The sequence below is a fragment of the Elaeis guineensis genome, chromosome 3 (genome assembly GCF_000442705.2).
Source record: "Elaeis guineensis isolate ETL-2024a chromosome 3, EG11, whole genome shotgun sequence".
NCBI lineage: Eukaryota > Viridiplantae > Streptophyta > Magnoliopsida > Arecales > Arecaceae > Elaeis > Elaeis guineensis.
In genome coordinates this window covers 102,568,555-102,590,724 of record NC_025995.2, presented here as the reverse complement: position 1 = coordinate 102,590,724, position 22,170 = coordinate 102,568,555, and the positions used below count along the sequence as shown (strand labels likewise).

Here is a 22,170-nt window from a genome sequence, read left to right as displayed (position 1 = left end):
AGGATATCATAATATCAGCATATCATAATTTTTTTGAAAGAAAAAATATGTCATAATTTTTATGAAAAGATGTCATAATTTTTAAGGAGTGCCATAATTTTTTAAGAAAGATATTTTCGTCATTCAAAATTTTAAATAAAAATAAAACTATAAAAATTAAATACATATTGGAAAGCGGTGGCTACGCGATTCAATAAGACAAAGCGGTGTGCTCCGCATCAGATTTTCTACACCACAGGTAGTGCATAAAAAATTTTTATTATACAATATATTGGTGGACGTCATGAAAGAGAATCATTTTTTCTTATGAAAGATATAGCTCAAGCCCTAAAAGTATATTTTTTACAAGCTCGCTCAACTAATTTGCATCTCTATTTGGGATTTTGTTAGTTCAAAGGTTTCGGTCTCCACCTCACATAGGTTTTATCTAAATTTTTGGTGATCTAATTTATAAAAATTCCTAATAAAACATAACATATATAAATAGATAGGTATTTTTTTTAGCATTTTATTTGAATATTTTACACTAATTTCATGGTACAACTTTATAACTAAAAGGTGGATATTTATTAGAAAATGTTAGTAATATCTCTGTACCAATGTTTTCTTTTATTACATTGAAAAGAAATAGAACTTAGTAAATTATGATAGAATGTTGATACATACATATTAAATATATCATATAAATATATACATATTTTTTTCTCATATAATTTACTATCTCTCCAATCACTCTAGATTATATGGAGAAAGAATAGAATTGCTAAGATTGGAAAGATTCACTTAATAGGCCGTTTAGTTGGGGGTAATCTGGCATAAAAAAATGATTCCTATGCCAGATTACCATATTTGGTGTGAAAAAGAGAAGAAAAAGATGGTAAAAATGTTTGTGGGCCCTAAAAGAGAAGGTAAAATAAATACTATGGGAGAGTCGGTATTTGATAAATTCTTAAGTGACAGTAATCTATACTTGACAAAAATACCCCCAATAAAATTTCATATATAATTATTAAATTTATTTTAGATATTTTTCTAAATTCACTCAATAATGAGCTTTTGTAAAAAAAATAAGATAAAAATGATATTATGTAAAGGGCTATGTGATTATGGTCATTACATGAATACTAATTGAAGATAATAATACTCTCTTAGTATTAAAAAATTATTTTATATCGAAGGGTATATTTGTAAATTTGATCATATTCTTATGTAGTTTATCTCCAATCAAACGTAGTAATCTTTTTTCTAATATCATTTTTCAAAATAATTTTTTTAACAATCAAATATAATAAAAATTATTTTTTTTGTAATTATTTTTTTAGATAAATAATTTTTAAAAATTATCAGATTATACTGTAATCTGATATATTCTAACCAAACGGATTCCAAGAGAGCCTTCAATCTATTTACATATTCTGTTGTTTTATTTACAACTCTCCAACTTCAGATGTGTTGATGTTTTACTAGTTTTTACTGTATACTTCTTGTTTGTACTTTATTTTTATTAATAAAATGAGAAGATATTCATTGCAACAGTGATATCATGTTAAAATTGTCATAAGTCAGAAATTGATAGTTAGTATGGGATATCATTTACGAGAATCGATAAAATATATGATGTCTGATGAAATGCAGATGCTTTTATTAGATTGTGACAAATTGGATATAGTTTTCTCCAATAAAACAGGGGTCGTTCATTTCCCTCATTTGACTCGGGAGAAAAAGAAAAAAGTATGCCATTTCGAAGCAGTAACGTGCAAACTTAAAGTTTCTATTGGAAATGAAGAAAATATTGCATGAGCATTTACAGAGAAGAGATGATTGTTGCTTCCTGCATTAAATACTTGGCCATTCCTGCAATACTTAACATTTAATATTTGCAACCATCTGTGACTTTCCTCCATAACCTCTCTTTATTGGGTTATCTCTGCAGTATCATGGGGACTTTCTTGCAGAACTTCCTGTGCGTGGCTACATCTCCATGAATACCCACCAAAAAAGGCATGCATCATTGCCAAATTTCTCCATTAGTTGATCAGAACATTGTTTGACCAATTGAATGCCGGAACACTCCCAACGTTCACACTTTTTTGAATTAGAGGGAAGACAGGTGGATTAGAACCTTTTTCTAAAAAGTATGGATCCCCTGCTATGCACACGATGCACCGCACGCATTATCCATCGCATGATGAACAGTGTGCACAACCACGTGAGGCATGCATCGCATAGTCCATTGCACCTGCGGATGTATGCGCTGTGCACTACACTATGCAGCGTACAGCAGAAGATCCATGCACTTTTCTAAATGATAAAACCTCCACCATCCTATGCTTTTAAATTGGAGGAGAGGAAAAAGAGAGAGAAGAATAAATATTTGTTATAATGGTTATACCACGTCACATTTGTCATAAACCAATAATTTTTTTTTTTTTTTGTCAGCAAGGATAAGCACTAACATCAGCATGTTTTACAAAAACTGACGAGCAAAACTAATCTTAACATTAACGGGTATTAAACTTAATTTTTAATATTAGTTTTTATCATTGCTGGCGAAAAGAAGGGCTTTCAGTAGTTTGTGACAAATGGGACGTGGTATAATCCTTGCAACGAATATCTATTCGAGGGGGTGAGTTTTTTTAGAATCTATATGTAAAATGACTAATCTGTATGTAAAATGAATCAAACCTTGGAATCTATTAGCCTCCACTGATTCTAGCAAGTACTATGCTCATGTTGTCAAGTCCAAGACATCCTCACACTGAGAGGGCTAAACTTTAAATTAAGCTCTAAATTAAGCTCCAATACACCTTATAACTATTGAGGATCATGCCAGATTTGGCTCCGCATGGAATAATTAGTGGAAGGTGGATGGATTGATATAGTAGTTGGGTTCAAAACTAGTGACTTAAGCTTTCAATCGACCTCAGTCAGCTCCGACTTGTATATCAAGGTCTTCTTTTGGTTGGACTCAAACTCCCTCATCTCGCTAGCAAGAGCTGGGTTTGAACACGGGCTTGATATGGCTCGCTGTGCGCCAAGTCAATAAAGTGGGCTAGAAATAGCAAAGTACTGGAGAAGAGTAATTGGGTGCAGAGTTTATGCTTGCCCAGAGAGTGACGAATTAGACTCGAGGGGAGTTTAAATCAGCTTATGCATGAAGTGGAAGAATGTTACAGATCATGAAGGAGTCTTGTATATCCAGGTTTTCTTCTACTTCCAACTTGGATATCAAGGTTTTCTTGAGTTGGATTCCTCCTTTCTCCCCAATAATACTCACTCTGTTTTCTGGGGTGGTAGACAGCATTATGTTAGTTTGATGATGTTTGTTGTCATGCAGACCTAATGATACATGATGCTTTTGGGTAATTGATTTAACATTCTGGCTCGAAACATGTAGGAACATGCTTTCGAGGGACCACATGGTCACTTTTAATCCACAGTAGGTGCACTGTAATGTGCTGCTTGTTTGTTGCGTTTCAGTTCCTTTCTCTCTTCTAGAAATATGGTAGCTGTAGGAAAGTGGCTTTGATCTGATAATGGTACAGAAAGCATGATCTTAACATCGATTGCTAATATCCTCCACAAATATCCGTTTCTTCAGTGTAGTAGGCTAGTTTCTTCACTTCATTGCAGTAAGGATATCTGCAATGTCGTAATAATATGGAAGATGCCTCTTAATTTTGGTGGTCCTTGCATGTCACTGTTGACTGATGGGACGGCAATATAATTCTTTCTCAAATTCTCCACATGAACACTTTTGATATCTCTTGCAATGCATAAACTGTGTCGCAAGGCCATCCGGCCATCCCCTATTTCCATAACAGAGCGTATCCATACAGCGTATCCATGCTTCGGAGCTAAACTAATTTGCAAGCCTCCAGAGGGTAATCTAAATTAAAATACCAACATACTCAACATAGAGGGTGACAAACAATTGATTGAAAGCATTTGGAGAATACCATCAAAGTCATTCATTGCAAATAATAATCCACCTGAAAGAACTTATATGATATGCGATAGTCTTTCTGGGGCTCGTCTTGATAGCCCTAATAGTGCCAGTAATGAAGGCCATAGTATTCTTACCAAAAAAAAAAAAAAAAAAAAACGAAAGGCAATAGTCGAAGCTCAGTTGACAATCTTGATTTTGTGCTTGATGTAATGCTGCTTCCACCTCATTAGAAGCTAAGCTGGCTCGGTACCAGTTTTCACATTGGTGATGTTTATGATTGTCTAAAAGCCCCCCAAAAAAAAAATTGCTGACCTTCTGAGCTAGTGAATTCAAAGATGGTGACCGAGGTATTTGCTGGTACCAAATGGTGACTGCTGGTTTGGGAGGTGAAATCCTGTGCCATGGAATTATTTATATGGAAAAGAAAAAAAAAAAAAGGAAAAAGAGGGAAAAGGGAATAAAGAGGCCGGTGGGAGGTTTTTACGTTACATGGGAATGGCTATCAACTGCTGCCGTTGCAATTGCAGGCGCAACATGCTCGTTCCGGTTTCTGGTGCTCACCCGTCCTACTATACTCGTAATTCCCAGCAAGGATGTCAAAGAGGAAACCAGCTCCGACCCCAACGACCAAATCAATGGTGTAGTGGCCCCTGGAGGCGAGCAACCGCAGCCCCTGCAGAACATTGAGGGCATCAAAGGTCCAGGCCATCCCGTGCCGCCCCATCCGCCGCATGTCCAGAGACGCAATCACCGCCGCTGCCACATGCCCTGAGAAGAAGAGGAAGAAGGAAACATTCCCCACAGGGAAATCCACACCCGAGCCCAAGAAGCCCTGCAAAAGATGCAGCCCAGCGTCATGCAAACTAGTTAAGCAAAAATTATTCAGGAGGAGGACATGAAACAACATTCTTCTTTGGTATACCTGTGGCAGCGGGAGCCGGGTAGCCGATCCGAGTGTACCCCTGCAAGCGAACATGAAGAGAGTTGCGATGGTTGGCCGCGGCCTCCCCTCCACCAGCAACGTCCATAGTATGTACGCGATCTGCATTCCCACGAACACCTGACAAAAAATTCATACATCCACCCGGTTACTGCAGGACACCCCTTCATGCGTTTGTATCGAAAGCAGAACAGGCACTTACAGTGTTGAGGGCGGCGAGGGCCGAGTTGAGGGAGGGCCTGGTGGCGAGGAGGCCGTGGAGGGACTGCGTGAGGACGAAACCGAGGTCCACTGGAGGAGCCGAGGAAGGAACCATTCCATGGGTGTACTCCACGGCCATGAAGAAGAGCAAGGAAAAGCACAACAGAGAGGGAAGGGGATGGTGCCTCACAATCCCGGTCACGTCCTCTATCGACAGGCCGGCGATGAAGGCGCGTTTGGGAAGCAGAAGAGCACCGGTCAATTTGCTGATGCTGCCGCTTCCGCCGTTCATCATACCACCGCCCGGCGGCTGCCACCGACGATGGTGGTGGTGATGGCCGTTCAGGGAGCGGGAGGAGCTTCTGTGGCCGTGGCCGTCGCCGCCGAGCTGTTGCTCGTCACGCTCGGCAGATTCCCGTCTTAACCTTACCTTGTCGCTCCTCGTCTCATGTGGATGGAGCCGGATGACGCTCCCAACTTTGTCGCGCATCTCCCTCGGTTATTCCGGTGCTCCCGGGAGGCATGGCCGCGCGTGCCGTCCAAAGCCTAGTTTTTATAAGGTGGTGCGGCGGCGTTACCGAGGGTAGTTGGCGAAGGCGTGGGGTCTGCGATTTGTTGCGGTTGCTGTCGTCGGTGATTGATATGTGGAGGCAGAGTCCGAACGGTCGATCGATCGATCGAATGCTTGGGTGGAGGACGGTGCAAGAAAATTTGAGGCACCACGCAAATGGTGTTTACCGTGCAACGTGCAAATAAAATTAGAAAGGGTTTGGGGAAGAATGGACCGGGTCACAGAAGAGATGGTCAAGTGTCGTGAGGAGCGTGGGGTGGGGTGGGGTGTGCCGTGTGTGGCGTGGGGTGGTGGTCTGACTCTTGACCGACCACAGGGAGGGATAGCAGAAGTAGGGCTCAAGGTGGTGTGGTCGCGGTAGAAAACACGGTTTTGATCCACTAAACAAGAAAGGGTGGTGGTTGCGGTAGAAAAACACGGCTTTAGGGCTTCCTTTGCAAGTGGGTAGAGACCGGCGGCAGCGCATTCAAACGGGGGCAGGGCGCTGGAATCTGCCACCTTCCCCCCATTACTTTTCCACCGCCTTCGGGGCTTTCCTTGTGACGACAGGCTGGGGGATTAAATTCCATGTTCCTTTCATAATTGCCGTTTTCTCAGATGCAGCTACCCACGTTGCGTCCATTAATCACATGGGCCCGAACCCGAAGTATTTGAGGAGTTAGCGGTCACCCTCGGCTAGCTGGTAGTAATGTTCATCGATTATCTTATCTTGGTTTAGCTTGCACGACTGCCTCCCTTCACTGGGTACGGGATGCACTAATCAATGCCTGACGTGAACCGTGCAAGCATGCCGGCATAAGTGGCATGATTCACAAGGATTCTTACGTACAAGATTGTGGCAGGAGGAGATTTTCACAAGCAAGGTAAAAATCATCACTGAAGAATGAATTGATGAAAGACAAATAAAACTGGATAACATACCACATCATTTCACTTTTTATATTTTTTACTTTATAATTTCTATTTTATACTCTTTATGAATTTTTTTGGCATGCATTCTTGCTAATTTCATAATAAAAAATAAGTAGATCTATCTCGCTTACACTTCGACAATTTATGCATAACTTAACAAGCCTAAATATAGTGCTTGCCTATGAAAATAATTAAAAACTTTTTAACATAAAAGATTTAGTTAGATGGTTGATTTTTTTTTTTTTTTTTTATTTTGTAGGAGGTAGTTGAAAATGTTTAGTGAAAGAAACTTTTCTCTACATCAAAAGCCGTACACAAAGACTAATAATGTGGTGGAGGTTGAGATTAAAATGCCGAAAGTGAAAAGCTCTAGAATAAAGCAATTGAGAAGGTTGACGGATTTGCAACATGAAAGCAACCAAGACGATAAGCATAAGATAAACAAGCATCACATTGATAATGCTACTAGCATATAGCTTACGACATGAATGGAATATAGTTTTTTTTTTCTTTATTCAACTATTTTCAAAATGTAATATAATATTATAATAAATTATAATAAATAAAAGTAACTAAGATATAATAAATATAAGATAGACAAGCATCACATGCACATCCTTTTACACTTGGACATTTTATGCATAACTAAGCCTAAATGTAGTGCTTGCCTGTGAAAGAATTAAAAACTTTTTAACATAAAAAATTTAGTTATAGAGTTGAAATTCTTTTCTTTTTGGTAAGAGGTAGTTGAAAATATTAAGTGAAAGAAACTTTTCTATAAATTGAGAGTCGCAAAAATTTTTTCTATAAATCGAGAATCGCAAACAAAGACCAATAATGTGGTCGATGTTGAGATTAGAATGCTGAAAGTAAAAGGTGCTAGAATAAAGCAATTGAGAAGCTTGATGGATTTGTAATATGAAGCAACTAAGAAAATAAGCGTATGATAGACAAGCATCACATTGATAATACTACTAGCATATAGTTTACGAAATGAACGGAATAATTTTTTTTCCCTTTATTCAACCATTTTCAAAATGCAATATATTATTGTAATAAATTATAATAAATAGAAGCAACTAAGACAGTAAGTTTAAAATAGATAAGCATCATATTTATAATGCTACTAGCATATATCTTATGAGATGCATAGAATATAGTTTTTTTCTTTATTCAAAGATTTTTGATGTTGTTTTTTCTTTCCTTCTTTAGAAAATAGCTCTTTTACTGTGATATGGTATTTAATAAATTATAAAAAGTGGAATATTTCGATAGCTAATTTCTATTCTATGTTAAATAATGAATTTTAATAACTCTCATCATTAATATCGCCATCCAAGATAAATAAAAAATCTTGCACAAATAAATCTCCATTATACATATATACATAATTCACCACATAACCACTCATACCACCGGGTCCACACGGAACTCACTAATTGGTTGAATCTGTCCCTCAATCAGAGAAATAATACTCTATTACGTAGGATATAGGCAAAAATAATAAAAATCTCATACATCAGCTGAATTTTCATTAATGACTAACAATAGTTAACCATGATTTAGCAAAAAATCATTAATGGCTTGAAAGCTTTTATTGTGAGGTAAAGAGATAACCATGATTTCAATAAAAAAAAGGAAGTGAAGCCAACAAGAGCCCCACACATTAGCTGATTTCTCATTAATGGCTAACATGGTTAACCATGATTTAGCAAGAAACAATTAATAACTTAAAATTTTTTATTGTGAGGCAAGAGATGAATCATGATTTCAATAAAAAAAAGGGGGGTCCATCATATTTTGAATAAAATTTACTTTGGCTATAAACGAAAAGAGAGAAAAGATGATATCCACCATGGTAGTGGGGCCTACTATATGAAAAAATTTCTAAATGGGTAGCTTTTTTCCTATAGTGGGCAATATTTTTTTTTTATTCAAAATATGATTCAGCACTTCACTCACAGCCAATAAAAACTTTCAAACCATTAATGATTCTGCTAAACCATGGGTTAGGCTCAATCTCTTTTTTTTATTCAAAATATGGTTCAGCTCTTCACCTCACGGCCAATAAAAACTTTCCAACCATTAATGATTTTTCTAAACCATAATCATGATTAACCATTAACGAAAAATCAACTGATGTATGAAGTTTTTATTAATTTTGTATATATTCTATGGAGAACTAGAGATAAATCTCAAGCTCTACTTTTAACTTAAGAACAGCTCTCCAAATGAGTTTTATATAAAAGTATCTACCAATTTCAAATATAAATTAAAAGCAACTATCTATTTTGGCTGAAATTATCCTTATATCCTTTAAAATACTACAGTATTCCTCTGCAATCGGATAGTATTACATTATATTAGTATAGTATTCTTTTATAATAATAAAATGTTATTTTTTTATTATATTACTATAATATTTCTTTATAATAAGATAATATTACATTATATTAATATAGTATTTTTTTATAATAATATAGTATTATTTCATTATATTATATTAATGTATTATTCTTTTACAATAAGATAGTATTATATTATCATAGTGTAATATTTATTTATTGTAATATTACTTTACGATAATATAATATTACTTTATAATAATATAGTATAACTTTATAATAGTATAATATTATTTTACAATAATATAGTGTTATTTTTATTATAATACAATATTATTTTATAATAATATAATATTATTTTATGATAATATAATATTGCTTTATAAGTTTAAAGACAATTAGATCATTTCATCCTATTTGAATAATTATTTTTAAATTATATTTCAAATAAAAAATATTTTTTACTTGAAACTTATATAGATAATTATTTTTAAATTTAAATTTAATTAAATATTTTTTATTAATTTTTTTATATTCTATGTGGTAAAATAAGTTTACTTAATAATTTGTCCCCCAACTACCACAATTGACTCCTTGTCTACTACATCCATCAATCTTTAACTGCCACATGAGCCCAGTGAGCTAATTGATGATTTATTCTATAAAAAAATAAATACTGCAAAATTGAAAAAGCAAATTACCTACTTCACTGTCACTGTCCTCGTGATCCATAGCCCATAATATTTCTGCTCTTTTTTTTTTATTGACACTTAAAACAACCAGCTTTCTTTACAAAAGGCGCATGCGGGCAGGCGGGGGGAGAGAGAGAGAGAGAGAGAGCGCTATTCTTCCCAGCTAAATCCATACACAGAAAAGTGACACTCCTAGTACTCGGAGATAATGCTTTAACCGACCAGAAGTGCCCGATGAACAGAGAGAGAGAGAGAGAGAGAGAGAGCGCTATTCTTCCCAGCTAAATCCATACACAGAAAAGTGACACTTCTAGTACTCGGAGATAATGCTTTAACCGACCAGAATTGCCCAATGAACAACTGACAACTTCTTCCTGATCAAACCCATCGCTAATCGTCTGTCTGCCATCGTGCATGCGCCACCGAACCCGTTCTATCGATAGGTTAAAAAGATCATATCCATATGCTGCTGAATGCTTCCTCAATGGCCCTCCTTTTGCTCAATTCAATGGTCCATCCTCCAGCTCTGGCCCCTCTCTCCTCTCGTAGCTTCTTTGCCTCCTCGCCCTCGGCTGCATACCCCTGCAGGGGATCGACTGGAGCCATTCCAGTGGGGCGCGGCTGTGCAAGACCACCGCCAGGGACAGCGGCTGGGGCATATTGCCCTTGCATGCCAACCCCTTGAGAGCTTGGTCCAGCACCCTGATGTTTGAGATTTTACCCATAAACATCAGCGTACATTCAAATGTTGATAGCGTTTTACTTATCAGTGCATTGGCATCTAAAAATAAAAATTATATATATAAAAAAAATTACAATATATATATATATATATATATATATATATATATATATATATATATAGATAGATCGATCGATCGATCGATCGATCGATTGAATTTGGACTCAGATCCAGTTAGATCAAAATGGAACAATGAAAGTTCTATATCGATAATCCAAATCGTTAGATATGATCTATTATATCAAAACTACTTGCATACAAAAAATTATATGATTTGAAAAAATTTAATCTATGTCTCAATGATTAAAAAATATATTTAATTTAATTTTATTTAGATTATTCAATGTTTGACTATTTGATACATACATAGATCAGAAATTTTCAAATTATATAATTTTTTGTAAACAGATAATTTTGAGATAATAGATTATATTCAATGATTTGAATCATTGATACAGGACTCTTATTATAGAGTTTTGATCTGATCGAATTTGAATTCAGATCCGATCGAATTTGAATTCAGATCCGATCGACCTGATTCTCTCTCTCTCTCTCTCTATATATATATATATATAATCCGTAGGCCAATTTATGTCAGGTCTATGCTTAAAGTCAAGGCAGCAAGACAGTCATTGGCATAACAGGAGTATTCTGGCTCGACTCTGTCAATTTCTTACAGAACCAATACTAAAGAATAAAGGTATGCACGTGAAGCCTCGGACTAAAATATCATGGGGATAGAGTATATTTTATTAAAATTGAATATAAAGCCAGATATTTAGAAAAAGAAGGCCTAAATACAAAGAACAAATTGGAGGGTTTAACATGATACCATATGGAAGCAGCAATATGCAACAATTAAATTTTCAATTAGAAATTAAGAAAATACGAAAAAAAGGAAGTGGTAACATAAAATAAAAATATTGATTTGACATGCAATTGTTTTATTACACTTAGGACGCTAACTTCATCATAGTTTTCTGAAAAGCATCATACGCCAAGAGTGACTAATCACATGCATTACAGTTGCTTATGTCCGTCAGTTACGCACTTGGACTTTTCCTGAGCTACGGCCAACCTGCATTATTAGTGCACTTAGACTAGAAGTGCACTAGTGAAAGCCTCTATCTTTCTTATTGGCACTCTTTAAACCCTATATTAATCTTCAATAGCTCTTATTTATATATGGATACTCTTGATTGCCTATCCAAGTGGGACTCTAAGCTCAACTACTTAAAGAGATTGAATTTGATCGATGCATCAAATATCCAATGACTGACATAAATGATAAAGTAACTCGAGGAATAAGAATTTTCTAATCTTCTGTTTCAGATAATTGTATGGAACTTATTCTACTTTGACTGCACAAATGCCAAATTCTAATGCAACATCATTAAACTCAAGCAAGCAACTCACCACATCAGTGGGATCAGCCTGTACAGAATTCCCTTTGTTTGCTCTTAGAGCTGCTGCTAATTCTTCAGCCTGTGTCAAATTATTAACATACTCAAAACAATGAATTGGCACCCTGGTAACATTTAAATTAAGACATCCAACAAATGTTAACTTAATAGGGCAACCTAGCAGAGAAGAGGAAGGTACAGCCTCTTAGCATATATAAGATAGGAAATGAAATGAATGCTTCTTTAAAGCACCTTACGAGCTTGGGCATTGATTATTTGTTCAGCGTTTTCTTCTTGGTATTTTGCAATCTTGGCTTCAATTGCAGCAACATCTATTCCCTCAACTAAGTTGTAAGCTACAGGAAAAGATGAGCAAAAATGGACTGCTGTCAAACAACACATCAATACATGTGAGATCAGATAGCAAAATGGGAATTCTCACTCATATCTTCAACTTCTTCCAAATAATCATTGTACTCTCTGAGTGATGGAAAGTCCTCTTCTCGTTTGTTATATCTAGGCATGGAAATAAACATGAATGATAAGTTATAGAAAGAGGCATTTCAGAAGCAAAATCATTGAACTCCCAAAATAGTTCAGGCACTACACTATTGGCTTTAGTGACAAAAGACATTCATCAGCTTGGAGATGAACCATATAGACTGGCCAAAGAGAATAGATTAACCACCTAAAAATTGCAAGTGAATGCAAATGGATGCCTCTATGAAATATAGTGTCAGACTTTCGAGTTCATAAATTCATAAATGATTTCTTATAGATGCAATGAAAAATAACTTGACCTTAGAAGGTGTCCTTTTCCATTTTATATTTTATGAAAGAAGGGGCTCATATCAATTTCAAAGAGTCAAGAAAGACAAGAAAGAGTCAAGGAATACAGATGGCAGTTATGAGAAAGGATTTGGAAAAGCTAGTAATAGCAGTCAGTTTAGCACTAAGCAAGAATGAAAGGCAAAGAAGGATCCACAAAACCAACCTAAATATTTGTGAGAAGGCCTAGTAGTTATGGTTGTGGTCAATTCCATTTATTTAATTTGATAGGTTGCTCATAATTAATGCTTAGATGGTCCATGGTTTATAGAAACAACTGGCATTAAGCATGACACAAATTATAATTCAAGAGAAATTACATAAATGTGAAAGCTTCCTAGAAGTGCTGCCTCTTTATATAAATGATCAGAATCAAATGCTAAAAATCCAAACTTAGATGTCCTAGAGGCATTTGCATACGCATCAACGACCACCAAATGGACAGTTATTATATATAGCGGGGTAGTGGTGGGGAAGTACAAAATACATCTGATGACTGGTCCCGTATGATGTACAATGTGTAGATCGACAATTGCTCTCAGCATTGATGGCCAAGCGCACATTTTGGCAGCAAGGCTGACAATGCTAGTTACAGGACATAAATATTAAAATTATGTACATGTAATACTCCTAGTATTTCATCTTTCAAGAGCCCTTGCCTAAAGAACTTGTAGAGTAGGATAAGGCTCTGCTTTATCCATATAATTTTCATAGCAGCAGATAAAAGTTTCTTGGACTGATATCAAGGATCGTAAAATTGCATATATTAAAAGTGTTATCTAATGTTCCAAATATTCATGAAATATTAAAAACTTCATGCTTTCATGCCATCAAAACCATGATTGACTAACCACAGCCCATCCATCAATGATCAGCTATATCAAACGATAATTATTTGTAGCCACATTACGGACTAAGCCATTAGTCAAAATAAGCTTTCAAAACAATTTCTCACAACTAACATCCAAATTCTCCAGAAGCCTCCTCCTAAACTTTTAAGCTTTTCTCCTAATTAAAATGTGTCAAACTGCAGTAGTAATACTTTAACCGAGACAAAAAGATTCGTGTAACATTGTCTTACATTTGGACTGAAATAATGCATTTACAAATCTGCAGTCTTTTCATGCTTTATGCAGAAATTCAGCAAGATGGGTCAAACCCACAACCAAAGGGTAAATATTCAGCATATGAATCAAGTAATTTTTCAAAAAAATACATGTGGAGAAAAATATGACTTTTGTTTCTGAAAAGAATCTTCCATTACTACAGAGGCCTTCCCACTCTGAAAAACTACATAAAATCCTTCATAAATTAAAAATGGTAATAACAAAAGGGCTCTCTGACAAGTGTTTATCAAAGAAATCCCAACACTATATAAAAGCAGGAATATGCCCAACTTTTCAACTCTCACAATTCTCCTAATAAGATTTTTCTGTTAAATGGTTTCCTCACTCTTAACCTCGGTAGACTCTTCCTAATCCTAGGGTTGTTACCACTAGGATTATTTCCCAATCCTGAAAACCCTTGAGCTGTATCAGTTCAGAAGCCACAACCCCTCTCTTGCAATAACCATTTTTCTAAAACTAGTAGATAATCAATTTTGAATGTTCAATATTCAGAATTTAGTTAAATAGCCCTTTATCCAAAATCTTTAGCAGCCATGTTTTAGGTGCATTATAACTGGTCTAAAAAAGAAGGAACTATAGAAAACAATCCAATAGGTCTTGATGAATGAAGGAGAGAAAGGAAAAGAGGGTCTGACCAGGATGGCAATTTCTTCTTTGGATGGCCCCAAGAAGCTACCTCTCCTCTTGTTTCTTGTGCTAAAGTGGAAACCCACTTATATCATCTGGCTGAATGACCTCCTTCCTTTAATGGATGGAACCTTATACAGAAACATTTTGGTACAAACAAGAAGAGTGTCCGCAGCTATCCAAAGATTGGACCAAACCTTAGGGAAAAGATCACAATTGATCTTATAATTCTAGCCCCCTAGAATGAAACAAAACTGTACAAATCATAAGCAACTTCCTGAAGTCCCTAAAAGGTAGCCAATAATAGAAAAACACATGACTCTCCTGTGACACTTTCATCCACCTTTCAATCCAACCACGAGAATCCTAATCTCAATAACATCAATTCACTAGGATTGAAGGAGCTCAATTCTAACAAATCGGCGTTTACCACTAAAGAACAATTTGTTTCCCTATGTCATTTCTATTTGGCTGGAGATTAAACTTTTAAGGAGGAAAGTATGGGTGCATGAAAATAGTGAATCAACACCTCCTTTATCATAGACCATGATCAGTGCAAAAGAGTGTGATATGTTAAAGACACAATGTTATGTCAAACAAATTTGCCAAGGCGATCAATGATAGAGATCCAAAACAACCAACAACCATGCAATGCAATCCTCTCCATCTGATAACCAAGAGGTTGCATACGTTTTAGCCACTTAACTTTGCAGCCAAGTCCGGAGCAAACCACTTAGATACCATACCAAAACATCCATCATCAATCAAGTTGTAATGGTACCCAATAAACTGCTGTGGAAAAATGAACAGTGTCACTAACTGCCTGAGACATCCCATTATGCAGATATAATATACTGAGTAAGAAGAGAACCAACTCCAATGTGACCAGTCACTTCCCTATCTTCAAGAACTGCGCCATCTTAAACTTTTGTTTTTTTTGTGGCAGTTTTAGCAATCTTGAAACTCTAGAAAAAATTAATGATTTAGATGTTGCAATACATACAATTCAAGTAAATCTTCATTGAGTAAGTCTCCTCATCAACCTTTGTATGCAAAGAGCATCTATATGTTTCTTAAGCATTCCAAAGCCTAAAACCAATTTTTATCATTTTGGATTGTAGTCCTAAGCATTGCTCTGCACTTCCCTACTGGCACTTCTTTAGTAGTATAGTCTCCAGCTCATAAGTAGTTGTGATCTTTTTTATGTATGCTCATTTAGGTGGAACTTGATAAATAAGCTATAGCTCATCTAACTAAAGAAGTCTTCAACAAATCGAAGCAACCGCTACTTCACCTCTTGGGCCCAACTCCACCACATATGTGCACTCCAGTTCAATCCTGTAGCGCCAAACCATATTTTCTGCCAATAAATGTCTTGCAAAGAAATTTTTTAACAGTATGAAAGAGTCAGCCCAAAAGCACCAAAGAATTCATCGTCCATAGATCTTTAGTACCACCAATTTCACACCTCCTTCAATCACAACAGAGGTTCGAACGCCTGCCATGGGGCTTAGGAACCCATATGTATGTCTCTGGAAGCATGATAGTAGCCTCTCGCAGCAGGACTTCCGATTCTACTTGGCGCCTCACCTCTGAACACAAGAAACTCTAGTTGCACTATTTTTGGATCCTATCTCCTTGCTGCCATGGTGTGCCACAACTTGTGATGCACCGCAATCGTCCAAACACAATGAGGTCTCATGGTTCAGCTTGCTTCAGAGTTCAGAAAGGAGATGGCGAACCTGCAGCACCTACTTTACCCGATCCCCCTTGCGCTTCAACAAACTGAGTTCACTCACTACTGCCGTTCTGGCTTGCACAATCATAAACTGGAAGAAAGATACCTTCAGAAGGTTTTGATGACAAACCCGCACAAAATTACATGAAAAAGATCATTTCATATTTCATTGACAGGATTATGCTTACAGTAGGCATGATCGTTTCTTTTATTCACCCGGCTGTGACCCGAGAAACAGGAAGATAGGAGCAAAATTATCTCCCAAAGATGGCAATTACAGGTTCTACCAGTATAACAAGAAATCCAAGAACAGGGGTAAACAACAGCGGCTTACCATCATCCTCCACAGCATGAGTAGATTCATCATCCATATCAACTTCGTGATTGAATGAGTTCTTGTTATTAATTTCGGGTCTCTCGCACAATGTTCAGATATTAAGTGAGGTGGAATGAGAGAATTTTAATTAGGTTTTGTACACTAAATTTAATTTTTTCGATTTTAGAGCGATTTGAATCAGCGATGGGGGGAGAGAGAGAGAGAGAGAGAGAGAGAGAGAGGGAGGCGTACATGTTGGCGATCCTCCTTCGGATGGATATCTCTTTGGCCCAGGAGTTGGAGTTGCTCCCTGACGCCACCACCATCGTTCACGGTTCCGTCGCAGGCCGACCGAATTAGGCACCAAGGGTTCGAGAGAAAGATAAAGAGAGGAGGATTTTGGGTGGCAGGGACGAGGGATTGGCAATATTTTGGCTGGGACGAGGGCCTGGCAATATTTTTGGCTGTGGCTGGGCTGGGACCCGTGCTGCTGCCGCATTTTCTGAGCAAAAAAAAAAATATTATTAATAAATTCTTTTTTTTAATACGAACGTAGCATAGAAAAATAAAATATAAAATATTACATAAAATTCGAGAGCAATTATCGTCTACACATCAGATCCAATCTTCGATGTGCTCGATAATAAAACAATCTGTAATGCTGTTTGCCTCTCAAAATACATATCAGACAGACAATGCAATGATGTGATGAATGGATCTTTAAATATTATGGGACAGTGGATGGATTTGCAGATGCTTCATCTCGTTCCGAATTCAATCGATGATCATAGTTGAGTCATGTTTGATGAAGATTCTCACAGCTCATATTTCGTGCAAATAATGCCCATCCAAATAGCATGAAGCTCCACTCCAAAAAAAGATGGGTCAAAGATATGAGCCCTTTGTGCTTCTGAGAATAACAAAAATGCTTCCAGGAGCCCAGTATGTGCCCATAGAAAATTCATCGGGCAAGAAAAACTCATGGGTAATGAGTCCAGCCCATTTCAAATCTAAGCCCAAATCGAGCTATTAAGTGGCAGTTTTCATATATATAATTTGGACTAATTTTCTAAACTACATCTTTATTTTACAATTAAAAAATTTTATATTTTTCATAATTTAAATTAGTTTATTATAAGTAAATATTAAATAATTTTAAAATTTATAATAATATTTATTTGTATATTCATATATTTCTATATAAACCTAGATATGAATGTGAACTAACTAAATATGACTCTAATTTGGCTCACTTACTGGGCTGAGCTCGAACCAAATTTCAAGCTGAACATGTGCTAGCTCACTAGCAACTTGCTCATTTGCCGACCATACATACTCACTCATGCTATACATAATTTAATTGTTTCATTTTATTATCAATCATATATATTGCATTCATGCCTATTATGTTCCATGATACTGTTTATAGCATTATATTTGCCCTTATCTAAGGGATTCTTCCATACCGGCCATGAGTTTATGGCATCATATCGTCTATGGTTACTGAAGAGGAAAAAGCAAAAGAATAGTGACCAAGAAAAGGGGGGTTACGCCCACAAAGATGCTGTAGCTTGAAAATGTAATTAGCAATGACGCCATAAACTAGAAAAAAGTTTTCAAATAAAATCACGTTTCTATATTAATTTTTTCATTATCATAGTAATTCTCATCAATCATTGCATTAGAAAATAATGGAAATAAAAATGAAATAACAACATTGATGATATCGTCTTACTTCATACATACCTCTGTAAATATCAATTCATTCCGAAAAAACAAACAAGATTAGATAAAAGCAACATCTTGGTTTCATACCTCATATAATATGATGACCAACTATTATTTAAATCATGATACATAAATTTTTCGCTCCTTTTGTTCTTGATTCCTGAACATCTACATCAATGCTGATATCACGCATTTGGGCTTGCCCTCATGATTATCCACACATGCAAAGCACATGCTCAATGCTGGTGGTAACAGCAATTCCAAGATCACTTGCACCCGCATTCCATCTTTTCGGATTCAAACGGCAGCTTTGGACCTCATCCACTTGTTGGAGGTGGCTCCACGTATTCCCCGCATCATCGTGTTTTCTCCCACGTGCCTCTCAACCACCATTCCATGCCACATGAATTTTGGATCCAACGTTTAACCTCGGGCTTACCATCTCCTAGATCCCCTTCACTATCTTCCAAATTTATTTTCGCTTTAAGTATTCTTGAACCTCCATCTTCCAAAGTTTTCACTGTACTAATATGAGTAACATATCATATATTGAGTCACGATATGAAGATATAACGGTCAAATTTAGTTCAGAGCCTCAAAAAAACCGTGTGTGTTTTCATAGGGTCGCTCAACGGATTTGTTTGTGAGTGGCTTGATTTTATTTTGTCTGGTTCCTCTCGAGTTTGTATCTAAACTAGAGAGAACAATTCTCTAATCACAATTTTTCATAATTGGTATGCTAATCGTGATTGGATGGACTGCGCATCATCATGTGGGTTGACCTATTCCACAATGACCGTCTTGGAAATCATGGATGACGCTGATTAGGATATAAAAAGGAGAGGATCCAAACTCCTTTACAAGACATAAAATGAGTTAATTTGATTTTGATTCGATTAGAAAATGTATAAACTCGGAGCTAGTCCTAGCACGTTCAATCTAAAATTGTGCACACCCCAAATGTGACGGCACTAGAGATTCCAGTTCGTATAGTTTTTCTATGCGCACATGCGGGCAAGCCGCTCGCCGTGCTCCGAATCCTCCACGCGCGCAGATTGCAAGAGATGGCCCAAATCCGAAGATACTGCATCCAGAAGACACACTGATCCAACGGCCAGAAAAAAATCTCAACATCATCCAACGTCCATCCAAACCCGAGGACGATGACCCTCTCTGTCGCCGCGCCCGCCCCCCGCCCGCCACCCCCAAAACCCAAAAAAAAAAAAAAAAAACAAAACGACCACGACCGCCCACCGGCCATCGGATTCGAACTCGACGGTCCCTTTCTCTGAGCCCAACGGAGCAAAACAAATCTTCCCGTTGGGAGCCGCTCCCCCTCCCCCTCCTTTCCTTTTTAAATCTCTCTCTCTCTCGCCCTCCGTCTCTATCTCTCAACCCTTTACCTCCTCTTCTCCAGTTCTTTTCTCCCCCTCCTCACGATTCTCCTCTCTCCCAACAACTCCTCTATCCTCCTAAGGGTGGTGAGAGAGTAGAGAAGAGGAAGCAATGGATTCCCAAAGGAGCTCAGGGGCCAGTCTAGCTCGGACTCCTTCTTCCCTCCTCCACTCCTCCCCCCAGAGCCTCTCCACCTTGGCCGAAGAGGACAATGACGAGGAGAAGCCACCCCGGCCCCGCCCCTCACCATCCTTCACACCTCTCCTCCTATCCCTCCCCTTCTTCCTTCTCCTCTTCCTCTACTTCAAAAAGGAGTCTTTTTTCTCCGAGAACCTCCTCCTTGCCTCCGCCGCCATCTCCGTCGCCTCCGTGATCGCCCTCCGATGGAAAGTTCTCAGCGTTGGCCGCACCACCCGGGGGAGTGGGTCGGTCCAGTGGTTTATCAGCGATGAAGATAGGATTTTGAGGAAGGGGAAGGGGAGCATTGGGAGGATAGTGAGGGAAGGAGTGGAGTTTTATAGCAATGGGGATGTATATGAGGGGGAGTTCCACATGGGGAGGTGTAATGGGAGCGGCGTGTATAGTTTCCGTGGGAAGGCAAGGTATGAGGGGGATTGGGTTGATGGGAAGTATGATGGGTATGGGGTGGAGAGCTGGACAAGGGGGAGTCGATACAGGGGACACTACCGGCAGGGTCTGCGGCATGGGTTTGGAGTGTATCAGTTCTACAATGGAGATAGCTATGCTGGGGAGTGGCTCGGTGGGCAGAGCCATGGGAGTGGAGTGCAGACTTGCTCTGATGGGAGCTGCTATGTGGGGGAATTCATGTGTGGAGTTAAGCATGGGCTCGGGTGCTACCATTTCAGGTAAGAATTGCCCAATGGTTTATGGATTTTGATTTGCGCCTAGCTTTTCTTGTGAATTTTAATTGATTGGATTGCTTCATGAGATCGTAAAGGTCGTTTCTTTTTTCATGGATTGGATTATATACATTAGTGCTAGGAAATGATCAGGCTCTTTGGTTTTGCTGATCCTGGAAGTTGATTTATCTGTTGGTATTTGACATCATTGGAATAGTCAAATTTCGTGACCAAGAATTGCCTTCTGATCGATTGTTTTATTTGGGATTGTAATACTGATAGGATGAGATTACGTTTCTGCTTTTACTTTTCTCTTTTTCGTTTGGCAGATGATCCCAATATTTGATCGGTCACAATTATTTAGTGATTTTTGTATGGCATTGTTATGTTGACTTGTTGGAGGAGGTTTGATGGTCTTTACGTACTCCTGTTCATATAGTCTATGCTCTGTTTTTGGTTTTGACCTTAAATTTTCTTAAAGTAACCTGAGACTTTTTATTTGAATCATTTGCAAGCTAATATGGATTGGGAGGTTTAATGGAATTAGTCAATTCGAATTTTTTGTTGGCATGAGGTGCTGATCCTAATTTACATAAGAAAGAAGAACCAACTTATATTTTTGGCCTTAATTCAAAATATGTGATCGGTGTTCCTATTTTTTTTTTTTTTGAGAGAGAGAGAGAAGTAACTAATAGTGTCAAACAAGATTTTCTTAGTCCATTTTCTAATCTTATTTTAGTCTGTGCACAATATTCACTGTTTTCTTTACATGAAATTCTGAATTTTAAATCACTTCTAATGCTTTTTGATAATTTTGGTTCTGCTGTCTTTCACTCATGATATCTGTGAACTGAACACTAATTATTGAAAAAAATATAGACTAGTATATATTTTCTTACTGCGTCACTTTTCTTTTTCTGCTTTACATCTGAAAGTTTTGAAGCTATCCTTTACTTTTTCATACTGCGATTGGCAGAATGTTCTAGTCCTAGCTTTATTTATTGGATTTAGAACTTTATCTCAGTTTTCTAATTTATAGGTATATCACTATTAGTGTTTATGATCAAACTTGGTTTCTTGCAGGAATGGTGACAGATATAGTGGTGAGTACTTCGGAGACAAAATCCATGGTTTCGGAGTCTATCACTTTGCTAGTGACCACTGCTATGTGGGCTCATGGCATGAAGGCTGGAGACAAGGTTTCGGAACATACACATTCCGAAATGGTGAAATGAGATCAGGGGAGTGGGATTGTGGTGTTTTAAAGATCTCCCTCCCCCCATCAGATCCTGCTGTCCAACGAGCTGTTCAGGTATTCATTTTTACATGATGACAACTATTTAACTCTACCTCAGTTCCAAATTCTAACTCTCAAAAATCTCCTTTCCACCAGGCTGCAAGAAAGGCTGCAGAGAATGTTATCATCCTTGCCCGGGTAGATGAGCTGGTAAATAAGGCGGTCGCCGCTGCAAATAGAGCAGCCATTGCTGCTAGAGTTGCTGCGGTCAAAGCCGTCCAGAACCAAATGGATGCAAAGTTGTGTTACACGAATCACAAATGTGTGAGGTTATGCCTCATTTAATCTGTTAACTTTAGCTACTAATTTATAAACTTGTCGGAGAGCTACCAATCAGGCAGGCAGTTTAATACCTACCTGATCTGAGTGAGAGAATAAAGAGTGAGAGAAGTATCTAGCAGCAGATGCTTGGGATCTGATCTACAGACCCACATCCTTCCCACGTCTGTAATATGTACATAAGCCCACATGTATGTGATTTGAATATGAGTTTCTCAGA

General features: G+C 37.5%; 3 protein-coding genes across 4 annotated transcripts; 1 reads left to right on the top strand and 2 right to left on the bottom strand.

Annotated features, from left to right (window-relative positions):
* Positions 1 to 3,981: 3,981 nt before the first annotated feature.
* LOC105041347 (phosphatidylcholine:diacylglycerol cholinephosphotransferase 1) lies at positions 3,982 to 6,187 on the bottom strand. 2 transcript variants are annotated; one of them, XM_010918287.4, is made up of 4 exons: positions 5,092 to 6,187; positions 4,872 to 5,009; positions 4,439 to 4,781; positions 3,982 to 4,343 (listed from the first exon to the last, which is right to left on the bottom strand). In XM_010918287.4, exons 1-3 carry the CDS (start codon positions 5,578 to 5,580, stop codon positions 4,452 to 4,454), a joined length of 957 nt encoding a protein of 318 aa, XP_010916589.1. In that variant the 5' UTR covers positions 5,581 to 6,187; the 3' UTR covers positions 3,982 to 4,343; positions 4,439 to 4,451. The 2 variants fall into 2 exon arrangements, with proteins under 2 accessions (XP_010916589.1, XP_010916588.1); XM_010918286.4 differs by having other exon boundaries at positions 4,434 to 4,781; positions 5,092 to 6,184.
* Positions 6,188 to 9,649: 3,462 nt separating this feature from the next.
* On the bottom strand, positions 9,650 to 16,876 carry LOC105041348 (uncharacterized). The gene is made up of 5 exons (XM_010918288.3): positions 16,644 to 16,876; positions 12,198 to 12,271; positions 12,008 to 12,111; positions 11,769 to 11,837; positions 9,650 to 10,312 (listed from the first exon to the last, which is right to left on the bottom strand). The coding sequence occupies exons 1-5, from the start codon at positions 16,715 to 16,717 to the stop codon at positions 10,064 to 10,066; spliced, it is 570 nt and encodes a 189-aa protein (XP_010916590.3). The 5' UTR covers positions 16,718 to 16,876; the 3' UTR covers positions 9,650 to 10,063.
* A 2,585-nt stretch (positions 16,877 to 19,461) lies between these two features.
* LOC105041349 (uncharacterized) lies at positions 19,462 to 22,170 on the top strand. The gene is made up of 3 exons (XM_010918289.4): positions 19,462 to 20,380; positions 21,458 to 21,686; positions 21,768 to 22,170. Exons 1-3 carry the CDS (start codon positions 19,626 to 19,628, stop codon positions 21,954 to 21,956), a joined length of 1,173 nt encoding a protein of 390 aa, XP_010916591.1. The 5' UTR covers positions 19,462 to 19,625; the 3' UTR covers positions 21,957 to 22,170.

Excerpts from the sequence above, each read along its gene's own strand:
- LOC105041347 (XM_010918287.4), bottom strand. The coding sequence starts at position 5,580 with ATGCGCGACAAAGTTGGGAGCGTCATCCGGCTCCATCCACATGAGACG. Across the intron at positions 5,010-5,091 it reads CCCTCGCCGCCCTCAACACT|GTGTTCGTGGGAATGCAGAT; the intron begins GTAAGTGCCTGT and ends ATTTTTTGTCAG. Across the intron at positions 4,782-4,871 it reads CCCGGCTCCCGCTGCCACAG|GGCTTCTTGGGCTCGGGTGT; the intron begins GTATACCAAAGA and ends CATCTTTTGCAG.
- LOC105041349 (XM_010918289.4), top strand. The coding sequence starts at position 19,626 with ATGGATTCCCAAAGGAGCTCAGGGGCCAGTCTAGCTCGGACTCCTTCT. Across the intron at positions 20,381-21,457 it reads CTCGGGTGCTACCATTTCAG|GAATGGTGACAGATATAGTG; the intron begins GTAAGAATTGCC and ends GGTTTCTTGCAG. Across the intron at positions 21,687-21,767 it reads CTGTCCAACGAGCTGTTCAG|GCTGCAAGAAAGGCTGCAGA; the intron begins GTATTCATTTTT and ends CCTTTCCACCAG.
- LOC105041348 (XM_010918288.3), bottom strand. The coding sequence starts at position 16,717 with ATGGTGGTGGCGTCAGGGAGCAACTCCAACTCCTGGGCCAAAGAGATA. Across the intron at positions 12,112-12,197 it reads GGAAGAAGTTGAAGATATGA|CTTACAACTTAGTTGAGGGA; the intron begins GTGAGAATTCCC and ends CTTTTCCTGTAG. Across the intron at positions 11,838-12,007 it reads TCAATGCCCAAGCTCGTAAG|GCTGAAGAATTAGCAGCAGC; the intron begins GTGCTTTAAAGA and ends AATTTGACACAG.